Source organism: Myotis nattereri (assembly GCF_964212035.1).
Source record: "Myotis nattereri genome assembly, chromosome: 9".
Lineage (NCBI taxonomy): Eukaryota > Metazoa > Chordata > Mammalia > Chiroptera > Vespertilionidae > Myotis > Myotis nattereri.
The window spans coordinates 36734137-36751138 of NC_138084.1; the positions used below are offsets into that span (position 1 = coordinate 36734137).

Consider the following 17002-nt stretch of genomic DNA (forward strand, 5'->3'; position numbering starts at 1 on the left):
CTAATTCAGCATATCTTAGAATTGATGTTTTGCCATTTCATTCTTTTTTTAAGCTGGTAGCTTTTGAAGTAGAGCGAATTAAAGTTGAAGAAAATAACCCACTGAAGATGATAAAGCATGTCAGAGAACTTGCTGAGCAACTGTTCAAAAATGTAAGTAAGTATATTTATTTAGACAGTCATTAATTTTTAAAGTGCTAATTAAGTATTTTGTTTGAGAAACTGAAAAGCTTCATCTTTCCAGTGATTATATTCTTGTTCTAACTTCAGACCTTTGGGACGGTAAGTTAATAAGATATTACGGTTGCTACTGTGCATCAAAATAGATCTTTTTTTTTTAATGATTTTCCTATCAATTATTGCATTATAAAAACTTCTTAGTTACAATTTTCCATTTGTCATTTGCCCTCATTGTGATTTTCATTTAGGTTTCTATCTTCATAAGAGTAAATTTGGGCATTTATTTAAGACATAAATATTATACCCATTGGAGACCAGAACTACCTCAGACACAACTGCCCCATGTCCTCTGCTTTAGCTTAATAGTGAGGGTCCACTGGATCAGGAAAATGATTTGAGTTGAATTGTTTTGAACAGACAGGGCGTGAAATGCTAAAAGACAGCAGATTGTCCAGTCACCAACTATAAAAACTCAAGGGTGAAAATATTCTCCATATAACAGAATTGCAATAAGTGTAAAAGATTAATATTTCACATTGGTAACGTGTGAAATAATAATTTGGATACCAAGAAAGAAGATAACATGACAGGGTGGTTATGTGCATGTGGAAAAATGGCTAATGATTATAACTCCTTCCTCTGCTTATAAAGCTTTTACAGAGTCAAATCCTTTTACTGAAAAAAGGAAAGTAAGGGGAAAGTTGAGGGAAGTATTTTTTCATCTTTCTTTTTTTTTCTAGAGAGGAAGGGAGAGGGAGGGAGATAGAAACATCAATGATGAGAAAGAATCGTTGATCAGCTGCCTCCTGCACACCCCACACTGGGGATCAAGCCCCCAACTCGGGACCCTTCAGTCCACAGGCTGACACTCTATCCACTGAGCCAAACTAGCTAAGGTGGAAATATTTTTCAGGAGAATAGTTAAGAAGGATGTGGGACCCATATCCTGGTATTGTTTAACTTAATTATTTGCATAGGTTCACCTTTTTGGATGTTGGGTCATTATTAGTCACATCCCTTCAAAATCTGAGAACCAAATTGTGTTTCTTTATTCAATTATTTATAAATTTTATTTCTGAAGTTACTTTAAAATGTATCCTTTGGGTGGATGCCCTACATTCCACATATAAATGTCCAATACTGTAATTAATCTATTTCTTGATTAGTATACTAGAACTTGGGGAAAATTCTGTCAGAAGGAAAACTTGTGTTCTGTGCTGGTCTTTGCCATTTATGATGGCTGTGTACAACTAATGTATAGCATGAACACATGAGACAGTTCTAGTGGCTTATTGTAATAATAAATGGTGTTTAAAGCAACATGCCAGGAATGGGATTAAGCACATAGTATATCACCTCTAATCCTCATATCAGTTATGTAAGATATAGGTGTCATTATCCCCATTTACTGGGGATAATTGGCTCAGGATTGTAAATGGCTATTAAGTAATTGAATCCAGATTTTAAATTCAGGAATTATTATCTATCCAATTCCTAAGTTGGTGTTCGTTCACTCCATTAGGCTGGCTCATCTTCAACTGGAAAAAATGTGGTATTTCCAATGGCTGATTTTATAGTTTGTTCTTTATAAAGCACTTTAACGTACTTGCTCATATGATCTTGGAAGTTACCCTGTACCCTGTGAGGTAGATAGTGATATTGATGTTGATAAGTGAGGAAACTGAATATTAGAAAGCCTTTTTCCTTGCCCACTTGGAATGATTTATTGATATATTTCAAAAAGTAAAAAAACATTAACTGGGAGTCAGTGTTTAATACTCTGGGACTGATTCCTTTAATACTGAATGTTTATTCCTTAGATCTTTGCAAACCTATTCCAGAACTGCAACATTTTATAGCCAGTAAGTGACCAGAGCTGGGCTTCTGACACACGTTTGTCCTGTTACAAGACTGAGTACACAATGCGCGTTAGGGAGTATACCAAGCCACTTCAGTGCAGAAATGAAATAAATTTTTTCTTGCCATTCTAGACCTTAAATTTTGTGATACATAGCTAACACGAAGCCAACACAAAAAAGAAAACTGCAGTAAAATATCTACTACTTATGTTTTCTTAAAGGTGAATGCAAAGCATGAACAGCCCCTGTCCTTTAACACTGTTAAAGAGGTCATCACGAGGGACTGTATGGAATCGCCCTTCAAATGAACTCTACATTTCTTGAGCACTTATTGGGCTTCTTTCCTCCCACAATCCAATTCTATTTCATTTCATTTCATTAATTCCATTCATTCAGTATGTATTTATTCAGCACCTACTATTGCCAGCATTTTCTAGGTACATAATTCCCCTAATATCCTTGAGAGGAGGATACATGATGAGTGAGAATTTGAGAATATCCCAATAGATTGTCATCAGACTTTCTATAACTCTTTCTAGTTTTAAGAATTTAAAGTCCTTGATGATCCCAACATTCCTGAAGTAAATACTTGACAAAGTTGGAAAGCAGAGCACGATAGTCATGCAGGAAGTTGAGGGGAGGGAGGAAGGATGGTTTTAATGCAAGGGAAATCAGCCAGATGTTTCCATTTTTAACTAGCCAGTATTCTTTTTTAAATCAAATTTCTAGAATTCCCTCTGGTAAGCAAGAGCCAATCATATAATTTGACTGTTTTCTTATTATTGGGTTATAATCGGGACCTGGTGGTTCCATTCTGATGTTTGTAAATACTTTATTGCACTGAGGTTTGATATGTGTATCTAGCATCTCTCCTTTACTTCCCTTTGAAATACCTCAAAAATGGACCTTAATTTTTCAATTTCTTCTTGCCACTCCTTTATATTGCTTCTTAGTGAGTAGGAATGAATTATAGGAATGTGAGCAAATGTGAGTAGGGTGAATTGTAACTGGATTTAGCTGCTATTTGACTTTCTGGAGCTCCCTAAATAATTTTAAAAAAATGTATTTGGTGACTGGTGGAGGGGGGGAATGGGAAAGTGGAATGAAGGGAAAGAAAAGGAATAACTCCATTACAGACAAATTGGGTAAGCATTAATAAGGTTTATACCATGAAGATTATTGGCTATACATTTTTACAGCTTTTCTTTCCTTGCCCAGTTGACAATACTGCGTCCACCCACCTTGGCTTTCAGAATCTTCAATGTCTGAATGACAGCACATTTAGTTACTTACCGCTCTATCCCTATGATTCTTGATATACACTCATAAAGGACCACTAACTGCACACAAAATGAGAATTTTAAAATAGGCCAGGAAAAGAACTTTATAAAGCTTCCAGTTTACGGCATCGAGTAATTAGTTGGATATGTGTTTTACTGTTTTATATAGTGCAGTTTTTTTTAACTTGTTTTGCATCTGCAGTAGTACATAAATATTAGCTACATGGTATAATTTGTCTGACAGTTTTCTTAAAAGTAAAGGGGTAAATGAGAGCACTTGGACTTCCTTATAAAATAATATGAGATTTTTATTTGTCCTTTACCAGTATTTCATTGCCCAAAATGGAAACAAATAGGTTTTTAAATCCTAACAGGAGAACAAATCCCAACTATAGGAATTGCCATTGTAAATCATGTAAGATCTACACCCTTTATATTTCTGCAGAAAGTTAATTTCACTAACCGGCAAATTTAGTCTACATGGATGATATCTGTACTCTCTGCTAATTGTGCATAAAGGGATGTTTTTGTTGTTGCTATAGGAATGAAGTAAAACCTTGTGATCATCTTACTCTTAAAGAATCAAAACATAAACAACTCGTTTAGATTATTATGAGAAAATGAGGGTCCCAACCCAAAGCATAAAAATCATACTCTTTCCCCCATCCTGTCTGGTTTCTTTGTGCATTTTTAAGTCAACTTTACAATGATAAATTCTCATCATAGTAAAATTTGCCCTTTTTAAATGTACTGTTCTATGGGTTTTGACAAATGAGTGAAGTATACAACCACCACCACCACAGTGAGAACATGGACTATTTATTTTACTCCAAAAATTTCCCTAATGTGCTCTTATAGTCATGTTCTCCCACCACCCCAAACTCTTGGCAACTGATATGATTTCTGTCTGTGTACTTTTCCCTCTTCCATAATGTTATTATATAGTTTTTTGAGTTTGATTTCTTTCACTTAGCATAATGCATTTTAGATTCACCCATGTCACTACTTAAATCTGTTGTTAATTCCTTTTTATTGTTGAGTAGCATGCCATTGCAAGAGTGTACCAAAGTTTTATTTTATATGTTGACCAACTGAAGGACAGTTTTGGAAATTATGAATAAAACCACCCTAAACATTTGCATAGGTTTTTGTATGTACTAGTACATAATTTTTCACTTCTCTTAAGTGAATATTTAGGAGTAGCATACTGGTAACAGAACATTAACTCTATAAGAACTAAGCGCCAAAACAGTGTGGCTCAGTGGTTGAGCATCAACCTATGAACCAGGAGGTCATGGTTCAATTCCCGGTCAGGGCACATGCCCGGGTTGCAGGCTAGATCCCCAGTGTGGGGCATACAGGAGGCAGTTGATCAATGATTCTCTCTCATCATTGATGTTTCTATCTCTCTCTCCCTCTCCCTTCCTTTTTGAAATCAAAGAAGAACTAAGATACTTCCCTGGTGTCTCTATCATTTTGCATTTCCTCCAGCAATATATGACAGTTTCATTTGCTCCCTATCTTCAGCAACACTTTGTATCCTTAGTTTTTTGTTTTTAGCCATTCGAATAGGTGTGTGGTGGTATCTTATTATGGTTTTAATTTGCATGTCAATAGGTGAGTGAGAATATAGGTCTCTTAGCTAGTCACTATATGCTTCCTGATTACTTATAAAAATAGTACTTGTCTTAGTCTTGGCTGATGTGGTGGTTATAGTGTCAATCCTCGAACTGGAGGGTCTTGAGTTTGATTCCAGTCAGGGGCACATACCTGGGTTGCAGATTCAATCCCCGTCCCCATCAGGGTGTGTGTGGGAGGCAACCAATCAATGTGTCTCTCACATCAAAGTTTCTTTCCTTCTCTCTCTCTCTCTCTCTCCCCCCTTTCTCTGTCTCTTCTCCTCCCCCTCTCCTTTCCTCTCTTTGAGAATTAATGGAAAAAACATCCTCAGATGAAGATTAACAGCAACAACAAAAATAGTACTTGTATTAGAATATGAAGCTTCCAGCTATAATCATGAGTTAGAACAGTGCTTCTCAACAAGGATAATCCCTTCCCCCCAGAAATTTGGCATTTTTGGTTGTCACAACTGGAGAGGGTGTACTACAGGTTGAGAAACCCTGTATTAGGCAACCGGCACATTAAATATTCAAGTCATACACCAAATTTATTTGTATTAAGGATGAGACATTAATTCCATTAGATGATCATTGAAAGGCCTATGACAGGGGTGGGCAATCTTTTTGTGAGCACGTGCCAAAACCAGCAAAATCTCTGACTCAAAATTCTTCTGTGTGCCAACCCTAATTTTTTGAGAACAAGAACATGTTACTCCTACTTGATATCTCTTAAGGTGTATGTATGTGAAGAACCTTGAAGAAATAATAAAATTCATTCGAGCGACAAAAACATGGTATATGATAATGAAAAATACATTTATTTTTTAATGTATACATGTACACTGATAGTCCAACAGAAAACTTTATGACTCCGTTTGATATTATCAGTGGGACTTTTGCTGCTGCATCACTGATGACAGAGATTTTACATCAGGTTTATATTTCGTGACCTTCAGAGATATGCACGAGCTACTACTTTCATCCGTCAGGCTACTCCTATTATGAGACTTAACAAAATTCATCACTGAGAACAAAGATTCACAAGCATATGTGGATGAAACCAAAACACTGGTCGGATCTAGGAAGGCAGGGAGAGTTAAGGCAGAGGCATAGAAATTGCTCTTCCCCTCTCTCGTCAGTCCATGTCTATGGTCTTTAAGATAACTTGTTATGTAAAATTATTTATTTATCTAAGATGCACCAACACTGAATTTATCTGAAAAATAAAAAAGTCGATATTAAGAAAAAATTGTAAATGGAAGATTATAAGAGAGGGTTTCGCGTGCCAGCAAAAGTTACTGGCATGCCATGTTTGGCACCCATGCCAGGGGTTGCCCACCCCGGGCCTATGAACATGAGAAATTTAAAATGTTTCATTCCATCAGTACTGTGTTCACAGCCAGGCAACTCTAAAATGTTTAGTTACATTTTGTCAGTGTTAACTTAGTCCAGTGATAGTGTTGGTTTCAGTGGTATTTAAAAGGATTTGTGTAACTTGCTACCCTACATAGCTCTAGGTACAACTGGTGCATATTAAATAATTACTAAATGACTAAATTAATATGGAAAACTTGGTAACCTCTAACAAGGTTACATTGATTTGTCATTCACTGCTGAGACGAATGTGTAGGAGGAAATTTTCCCCCCAATGCAGTAGTTGCCTACTTTGAATTTCCAGTAGGGGTTGGGGTTTTTTGTTTTGCTTTGCTTTGCTGTGCTTTTATTTGAAGTTGTTCTCAGCCTCGTTTTCTTTAGGCCCTAGGCATATTCTCATTTAGCTTGACAAGAAAAGAGAAAAATCCATGTTTCCATACCAGATGGTATGTATGTCATTTTTCAAGTCTGAGAAAATCGTACTTCCCATTACTATCATATGCCCTTACAGCAGGATTATGGAAACATTCCTTGAAAATCATTATCCAACTTCAAAATTCCCTCTAAGCGGTAGTGCATTTGCCAGCTTTCTTGGGCAGTTCATCATGGATGCTTTGGACAAAATTGTTACCATGTTCACTATATATGCTCAGTTGTGTAACTCCTTGATTATTACTTTTCATTTGCATTTCCCTGCAATTAAAACTGACAACTTGGCTGCTTTTTTGTTCTATTGGAAAATAATGAATTTCATTGTTTCAACACAAAATTAGGCTGCAGTTTTTAATGAGCTCAGTAATCTTCAAGGGACTTGCCCACTTGCATTTGGAGTTTTGAGTAAGAGCAGATGTTTCTAATATGTAGCATTCAATGACCCTTAAACTTCCCATCATTTCTGCTGTCTTCTCAGAAGTCCTAATGTGACAAAGCCGGGCATAAGGTGGTGAATATAGTCCTTTATATTTACCACACTGACCATTAGGGGGCAGCAATGCACAGACACAGCAGCCAGAAAACCAAAACATGCTAGATTTGGGGGCATGAGCCTTTTTTAAATCTTTTAAGCACAATTGAATATATATTATAATTCAGTAACTTTAACCCATTGCCTGAATTTTTATGTAGACTGTCTATTCAATTACAGGATAGCCTCATCTTTGAACTTTGCTTTAAAACATGCTTGTTATTCTGAATTGTGTATGGATTTGTTTTATAATATTTCAAATTGCTTATGAGAAAAAAAACACTATTAATGACTAAAAGCAATAGCTTTTCTTTAATTAGTGATTTCTATTTAAACTGCTTTTTAGTACTATTTTTATTGCTGCTAGAATACAAGTAGCTGGTGATATGTGAATTTGGGGGAAAAGATTTTAGAGGCCTGGTGTCATGCCAGAGAATATGCAGTGAATAAATATTTATTCAAATGAATGTGTCCTAGACTTTCAGAATTATTCTGGGGAAGTGTGTGTGTGTGTGTATGTGCACATGCATGTGTTCGTTCTAAAAGCTTTTCTTTGACAACTCATTCTATCCTCACAAGAACCTTATGAAGTAGGTACCATATTATTATCTTCATTACAGATGAGGGAACTAAAATAAACTGCACTGCATCACAGTGCTAAACTGGGATTTGACCCAGGTGGTCCAACATCAGAGACCATGAATTAAAAGTACTTCTTATACTCCCTCTCTCATTGAATTGTCCAGTCTTTCCCTCTGAATTATAGTGCCTCCTATCTCTATCATGTTTTCACATATAGTCCTATTTCTGGGCTCTCTATTCCATTAGTTTTTTAAGCCCTTTATTAATACCAATTGACATACTATGTTATTAAAGATTTAAGAGTTTTGATATCCAGAAAGTTTTATTTCCCTACTTACTCTTCTTCAGAATAGCCTTGACTATTTTTGGATCTTAGTTCTGCCTTATAAAGTTTAGTATGAACTTAGCACATTATAGAATTTTGAGCAATATGTGTATCCTTTTTTTAACCCACCTTAAGTCATTTTTGGAGCAAGGTATAAGCACATATAGGAAAAGAGGAAAAGATAAAATATAGCTAGAAAATCTGACATTACTAAGATTTCTACTTTAATTTTTTCATGTTTCTTACTTTGTTTAAGTGAATATTACAACATGGAAAATATATTTAAAGTCTTAATTTTTATTATAAAAAAAAGTGTCAATAGTAACAAAAGTAGTGAAGACTATATTTTAAATAATTCTGATTTAAACCTTAAAATGCATGTGAATTACCTCCCCATCCTGAAAAAAGTATCTTTCCAAGGGATTTTAGAAAATTTATATGTATAACTTTTGAAAACATACCTTAGACTTGGGCCTAAAGAACAGAGAAAAACAAATATACTATTTGAAAAGGGCCATTTTATAAACTATAGTCCAGTGATGTTGGTGTTAATCCAGGAATAATTTTAGAACAGGAATATGTCACCATATAGTTTGGAAAGTGGTGATCATGAAGTCTTGGCGTAGGAATTTACGTATTTATTCTTCCCTGTCCTTGTTAATGACATAAGGTGGGGAATACAAAGTGTGTATGAGGGCTGCTCTGGCCAGAACAAGTTTTCTATCTAATTTCAACTTCTCAGGAACCTTTTAAAGAAGCATGAGTGTGTACCTGAGGCAGAGTTACTTATCCAGTATTACATAGTGAGCAGAGCAAAAAAGGGGACCGAGGCTTTGTGACACTTTAAAGGAATATTATCTCCATTGTATTGCTGAGATGTGCTTCCTACATCATCTGCTGTGGCCCAACCTTTCTTTTTTCTGGGTCTGGGCCAAATAACCAAAAAGAATTGTGGGGAGCAACTCTAATACACGATGGCAGTGGCCATTTTAACTGTCAGAAAATGCATAGGGTAGTGATGACCTTAATCTACAACATGAATAATATAGGTTCTTTTGGGGGAGAAGGAATTTTCTGGTTACAAAGGATAATAAATGCTAGAATTCGTCTCAAAATGGTTGTAAAGCAGCCTCCCCTAGAGAACTTGACAAAGAGGTGGATTTCACTCTGCCTGTAGTATTTGAAATATAATCCTACTTAACTAGGTGACTGGATCAAAATCCATGACACATTTAATTTAATTATGACAATCCTAATATGTGCTCAACATTGTATCCCGTTTGTTAGGATACAGTAGGAGATAGCTTAGGGTGCCTGCTACATGCCAGGCAATCTCTAGATGGAGAGGATAAAAAGTTTTTTTAATTGACTGAAAAGTCTGCCCTTGTGGAGCTTCATGTTACTGAGAGAAGGATAGACAGTCAAGTTAAATAAGATTTAGAGTATGTGAGAAGGTGGATAGGTGCTAAGGAGGAAAATATAATAAGGGGCCAGGGTGTGTGTTGGGGAGATAAAGTTACATAGGGTGGCCAAGAAAGGTGGCATTTGAGGAAAGAACTGCAGAAAGGGAGAGAGGGTTCAGTAAATCGGGGGGGAACAGGCATTCCGAAGAGGTGGGAGTTAAATGCAAAGGCCTTGGGTCAGGATCAAGAAGGCCTGAATGTCAAGCAGAATGAAGGAAGAGACAGTAGTAGGACATGGTCGCATAGAAAAGTCAGATCTTGTGGGGCCTTGTAAATTATTGTGGAAACTTTGGGTTTTACTCTGAGTGAGATAAAGAGCTATTTGATCGAACAGAGTGGTTGGTGGTGATTTAACTTTGGTTCATTCTGTCTGTGGTGTTAAGAATGGAGCAGCCGAGGGAGCAATGGTGGGAGCAGGGAGGCCCGTGAGGAGACGTGGTTCTGTAGTAGAGGAGAGATGTTGGCTTGACCCAAGGTGTTGGAAAGTGGTCAGATTTAGACATGCTTAAAGGCAGCGTCCAGAGGTTTGCAGAGGAATGGATAATTGGGTGTTACAGAAAGGCATTAAGGTGACTCAGCTTTTCACCTGAGTAATTGGAAAAATAAACATGCCATATACGGAAGAGGTGAGACTGCAGAAAACAGATTTGGAAAGGTGGAGATTAACTGCTCCATTTTGGACATATAAGATGATATTTAAATCCAGATGGAAATACTTATATTGAATATATGGGCATGGAGTTCAAGAGAAAGCTCAGGTGGAGATAAAAATCTGTGAGTTCTTGGTGTTTTTGTGGCTTAAAGATATGAAGCTGGAAATTATCACCAAGGAAGTAAGTATAAATAGAAGAGAAGCCCAAGGTCTGAGCCCTGGGATAGTCACATAGTTAAGAGATTAGGGAGATAAAAAATAAAGACATAGCAAGAAGACCTAGAAATCAAGTGAAAACATGTTCATGAAAGGGGAAGGAGGGGGGTCAGCTGTTTCTGATGCTGCTGAAGTAAGACTCTGGGGCTCTGTTCTATGGCATGTATCTGAGTGTACAGGTACTCATCTGACTGCAGCTTGTTCCCTCTCCGCTCCCACTCCCTTCCTGACAGTCTGCCGTTATTTTAACTTCTGCATAATCTTACCTGTGTTTGATATTGCAGGAGAACCCAAACCCTCATATGGCATTTCAAAAAGTTCCACGCCCCACAGAAGGATCCCACTTGCGAGTTCATATTCTTCCTTTCCCAAAGATTAATGAAACCCGGGTACAGGAATTGATACAGGAGAATCTTGCTAAGAACCAGAATGCACCTCCTGCTTCACGACTGGACAAGAAGTGTGTTGTGCCAGCAGGTCCACCTGTTGGTATGTATTTCTCTGTGTGTTTAAAAGTAACTTCTTATGAAGACAGAAGACACAAAAACTCAAGTAGCCGGAATCAGAGCACTCCCAACACCCAGAAGTACTGTTCCATTTACTGCCTCTCACAAAGGGTAGCCATTCATCTAACTGCCACTACTATAGAATCCTTTTTTAAAATAGCTGTATCAAGATATAATTCACATACATAAAACTCACCCATTTAACGTGTACAGTTTAGTGGCTTTTAGTATATTCACAGAGTCATAACCATTTTCTCTAACTTCAGAACATTTTCATTATCTCAAATAGATGTACCCATGCCCATTAGCAGGGTATAATTTTCCCCTAAAAATCACTCCTTCCCTAGCTTTAGGCAATAATCTACTTCCTGTCTTTATAGATTTGCCTATTCTGGACATTTTATATAAATGGAGTTCTATAGCATGTGATCTTTTTTGTGACTGGCTTCTTTCATTTATCATAATATTTTCAGTTTATCCACATCACATGTGTCAGTGCTTCACTGTTTTTATGGCTGAATATTATTCCATTCTATGGCTATACAGATGCTCCTGGACTTACAAATGGGATTACATCCTGAAAAATCCATCTTAAGTTTAAAATATCATAAGCTAAAAATGCCTTTAAGCCCTGGCCAGTGTGGCTCAGTTGGTTGGGTGTTATTCCATACACTGAAAGGTTGCCAGTTCAATTCCTAGTCAGGGCACATGCCTGGTTGTGGACTTGATCTCTGAGATGTGATGTTCAGGAGGCAGCCTGTTGATGTTTCACCCTCACATTGACATTTCTCCCTATCCCTCTCCCTCTCCCTCTCCCTCTCCCTCTCCCTCTCCCTCTCCCTCTTTCTCTCCTTGCCTCTCTTTCTCTCTAAAAAATCAATAAAAAATCTTTTTTAAAAATGCATTTAATACCCCTAGCCTATTGACCATCATATTAACCTAGCCTACCTTAAACATGCTGAGAAACACAGCATCCAAAAACCACTGGCAACAGAGTACCCTGTAGAGTATTGGTTGTTTACCCTCATGATCACTGTGGCTCACTGCCACTACCCAGCATTGGGAGAGAGTATCCTACCACACATAGCTAGCTTGGGAACGGTAAAAATTCAGAATTTGAAGTACAGTTTCTACTGAATGCTCACTGCTTTTGCACCATCATCAAGTTGAAAACCATAACTTGAACCATTGTCCTAAGTTGAGGACCATCTGTATGTCACATTTTGTTATTCATTCATCAGTTGATGGATATTTGATTATTTCTCCTTTTGCTACTATTAGTAATGCTGCTGTGAGCATTCATGTGTATGTTTTTGTGTGGACATATCTCTTCAGTTCTCTTAGGTATATACCTAGGTGTGGAATTGTTTCATATAAGTCTGTGTTCAACGTTTTGAAGAACTGCCAGATTGTGTTCCAAAACAGCTGTCCCATTTAACATTCCCACCAGCAATGTATGGGTGTTCCAGTTTCTCCACATTCGCTAATGATGCAGAGCATCTTTTCATTTGCTTATTGGCCATTATTATATCTTCTCTGGACAGATGTCTGTTCAGATCCTTGGCCCATTTTTTAATTGGGCTATTTGTCTTTTTATTACTGAGTTAAGTGTTCTCTGTATATTCTTTATACAAGTCCTTTATCAGATACATGATTTGCAAATATTCTTTCCCATTCTGAGAATCTAATTTTAGGGGGCATGTGGTTTTTCTTTGGTAATATCATAGAAATATCAACTCTTTTTTTCATTAGTAATTCTCTTACAGTAGCTATTTTTGTCATGATCTTGTATCCCAAACACATATCAGGTTGTTTACAATTAAAGTTAAAATAGATGTTTACTTTTGCCTACTGTGATTTTTACTATGAAATATTAATTGATTTGCATGAGTTAAGTGTATCATTGGAATCTTTCCTGTGAAATTATCCTTAATAAGCCATTGACTAGCCTGACACTTTAAAATGTGAAAATATAATCAAAATAATGAAATGGAATACCTTCTCTGCCATGTAACAAGGGAAACAAATAATTCTAAGTGTCAGTCATGAAAACAGTTAGTCATATAAGCTTAAACCAGTACTCTTCCCCTTGCTTTTGTAATTGCCAGGGGAGTTTAATTTACTTGTTTTCTTTATATTCCTTTACTAGTTTCGATCATGGATAAGGTGAAAACAGTTTTCAACAGTGCACAGAGATTGGAAGTTGTTAGAAACTGCATCTCATTCATATTTGAAAATAAAACATTGGAGACTGAAAAGGTAATAAAATGCTATCTTTGCCACGTGTAATTCATCATTTCCCTTTCAGATTTACATGTTTAACTTGCTAACTGACCTCTCTAATTTCATCCTTTTTCTTTATCAAGTGTTTTGATGAATAGTGTCTAGGCCAGCTGTGGGCAAACTACGGCCCGCGGGCCGGATCCGGCCCGTTTGAAATGAATAAAGCTAAAAAAAAAAAAAGACCGTACCCTTTTATGTAATGATGTTTACTTTGAATTTATATTAGTTCACACAAACACTCCATCCATTCTTTTGTTCCGGCCCTCCGGTCCAGTTTAAGAACCCATTGTGGCCCTCGAGTCAAAAAGTTTTCCCACCCCTGGAGACTGTAAAATCTTAGCCAAGCCTAATTACATGGCTACCAGACAAATATTGAAAGTCATTGTTTCCCTCAAACTTTTAACATTGTTCACTAAATTCTATTTTGGCATATTACCTAGGAACTTAACATTTTAATTTTTCAATTACAGTTCACACACAATATTACATTAGTTTCAGGTGTAAAACATAGTGATTAGACATTTCTGTAACTTACAAAGTGATTACCCTGATAAGTCTATTATCCATCTGATACCATACATGATTAACATTTTAAATATAATTATATTTCTGGCAAAGAATCCGGTTGGATAAGTGGTATTCAACTTAAATGTGCCTCGTTAAAGCAGATTTTCTTGCCTTCTTTAATAAAACACGGTAAACATAATGTAACCTTTTCTTAGTGATTCATCATAGTTCTGAACATCTGTTACAAAGGGCTAGTAAAGCAGGTAAGGTTTTGACCGTTACAACAAATGACCCCACGCCTCTTTCTGTTTTGAGGTTGTTTAGTTTTCCTTTTTTCCTATGGCTGAAGTGTTAGACTTTCTTTTGTTCTCTTGCTTCCAGCTGTCCCATCCTGTTTCTTATACCTGCCTCTAAAAATCCCATGCCCTCCTACTCTCAGGCTTCTTCCCTTCTTATTTGCTCCTTTATTCATAAAGCTATTCTTATTTTATGTAAAGTATATTTACTAGGCTTTGCGTGGTGAACTGGCAGAGGCATTCTAATGAGTAGTGAAATGATGATTTTTAATGAATAAACCTAAAGATATCTATTTGTTGCTCTGAGTCTTTTCTCTTTTTTTTATTATGATGTTGTATTGAGAAGAGATTGTAGAATTTTCCAGTCAAAAATTAAAACTAGTGATTAAATTGCTGCCCAGTTTAAAAGTAGCAAATCACCTGTATTTCTTGTCATTTTAATTTTCCTTTTTATTCTTGCTATGGAGACATGGCCGGTTATTGAAAGAAGTGATCTGGTGACTAGAGTTTTGATGAGTTTTTTTAAGTGTAGTTCATGTTTGTGTTTTAATTACACATAAACTAATTCTGCTTATTTTTCATGCTTATACATAAAAATAACTAAAAATCCTGTATTTTATAGTTGTCCTCAGTAGTGAAGCTGCTCTTTTCCAGGAGTTTAATTTCTGATAACTGTTAAGTGTCTTACAGGATGCACTTGAACTTTCAGTGAGATTACAATTTATTTTCCCATTGGTGCCTGTCGTTCACGTTTGCCTCTCTTGTCCTCAGACCCTTCCTGCCGCATTGAGAGCCCTTAAAGGAAAGGCAGCAAGACAGTGTCTCACTGACGAGCTGGGTTTGCATGTCCAGCAAAACCGGGCAATACTAGACCATCAGCAGTTTGACTACATAATAAGGATGATGAACTGTACTCTGCAGGTAACTTTTAGTCTTTTTAGATTATTTTTCTTACTTGTGAATACTTTTCTTTTTCCCAGAAATTCAGTTATTGCTGATAGATCAAGTCTTGAGCCTTCCTCAGCTTATAGGATGAAGAGCCAATATCCATCCCATTTCTGACAGAAACTCTCATTTATTACTTGGCATAAATATTGAGAGTCTTTTATTCTTTGTTTTCTCTTGAAAAAAAAACAACAAAAAACAAAACACTAGGTCATCTTATTGGTTTTATAAGCAAGCTTTCTGAAACCAAACATCCATCTTGAAAATATTTGGTTATATTTTACTTGATGTGTATATTCATGCCCTTTTTAGACAGTTTTCAATTATACTATTAAAGCAGAGGGCAATGAATAGTCAATAATCCAAATGATAAATGAATTAGTTAAGTATTTACTAAGCACTTTGTGTGTGTGAAGCACAAAAATGTATTTCTAATTGGCTTCAAAAGATGTGTATGAATTTACAGAGATAAACTTTCCACAAAATCATAAAGACATAATTAGCAGGAGCAAATAATCTGGTTTCCCCATCCTGACTTGCTTGTTAGATAGTCTGTGACATTGGCATCATATTCTTTGCAAGTGATGCAAAACCCTCTCAAACTTTTTCCACAAGCAGGAAAAATGTAATAAATGTAATTAAATATTAAGATTTTAAAGACTAGCTGTGGGACTCAAGACAATCTAAACAAAATGCATGTTAAATTCTGGAAAGTGATAATTGCAGGGCATAATTAATAATAAAATTAAGTATATTAATTAATGGATGAAAGAAGACCTAAAAAATGGAACATTATGTACATAGACTGGAAGATTCAATATTATTACAATCAGTTTTTCTCAAAAGAAGAGTCACTGCAGTTCCCATCAAAATCCCAACTGGAGCTCATCCACCTTGGCTCAGTGGTTGAGCATTGACCTGTGAAGCTGGAGGTCATGGTTTGATTCCCAATCAGGGCACATTTCCAGGTTGCAAACTCCATCCCCAGTGAGGGGCATGCAGGAGGCAGCCGATCAGTGATTCTCTTTCATCATTGATGTTTCTGTCTCTCCTTCTCCCTTCCTCTCTGAAATCAATAAAAATATATTAAAAAGAGAAAAATCCCAACCTAAGAGCAAAACCCTAAGAATTACCAATACACTCCTAATAGAACAACAAAGTATGGCAAAATGTCAAACTTTTAGAAACAGATGCAAACTTTTAGCTATAAGATGAGCGAGGCCCTGAGAATCTATAAAATCTGCTGATTGTAGTTGATAACACTGCATTATATAATTGAAATTTTCTAAGAGAAGAGAACTTAAATATTTGCACCCCCCAAAAAAAATAAATATGTGAGGTGATAGATGTGTTAATTAACTCAGTTGTGGGAATCCTTTCAGGATGTATACCTGTAGCAAATCGCCATGATCAACACCTTAAATATCTTACGATTTATTTGTCAAGTATACCTTAATAAAACTTTTTAATTTTTTTAATTAGCTTAAGATTGTAGTAATTAAGACAGTGTGTGTGGTACTGGACAATCATAAATGAATTGACCAATAGAACAGAACATAGAGTTCATAAACAGATGTACATGTATATAGAAACATGATTAATGACAAAGTTGACATTTCACATTAGTGGCAAAATGAAAAATTCAGTAAATAATGCCAGAACAATTAAGTGACCATGTACTCATAATATACGACATATATAAAAAATTTACAGATACCTCACACTATACACTAAAGTCAGTTTCATGTCTATTAAAGACTTAAATATGAAAGCCAACCTATACAATTTTCAAACAGAATAAAGTAGATCTCTTTATGACTTTGGGGTGGGGAGATATTTCTCAAACAAGTGACAAATAGTGTTGATCTTAAAAGAAAAGATTAATAAATGTGACTGTATTAAAATAAAGAACTTTTGTTCATTAAAAAATATCATAAAGAGCCCAGTTGGTG

At 36.1% G+C, this 17002-nt stretch overlaps 1 protein-coding gene across 3 annotated transcripts in view; it reads left to right on the forward strand.

Annotated features, from left to right (window-relative positions):
* SBF2 (SET binding factor 2) overlaps nucleotides 1–17002 on the forward strand; it is a 361888-nt gene that overhangs the window by 200693 nt on the left and 144193 nt on the right. For 2 of the 3 annotated variants that reach the window (XM_081099093.1, XM_081099094.1), the window contains exons 13-16: nucleotides 54–152; nucleotides 10798–11002; nucleotides 13169–13278; nucleotides 14877–15026. In XM_081099093.1, the coding sequence (XP_080955219.1) occupies nucleotides 54–152; nucleotides 10798–11002; nucleotides 13169–13278; nucleotides 14877–15026 (564 nt within the window). Of the gene's footprint in view, nucleotides 1–53; nucleotides 157–10797; nucleotides 11003–13168; nucleotides 13279–14876; nucleotides 15027–17002 lie in introns of all 3 variants that reach the window. The other variant, XR_013996414.1, reaches the window with a different exon arrangement.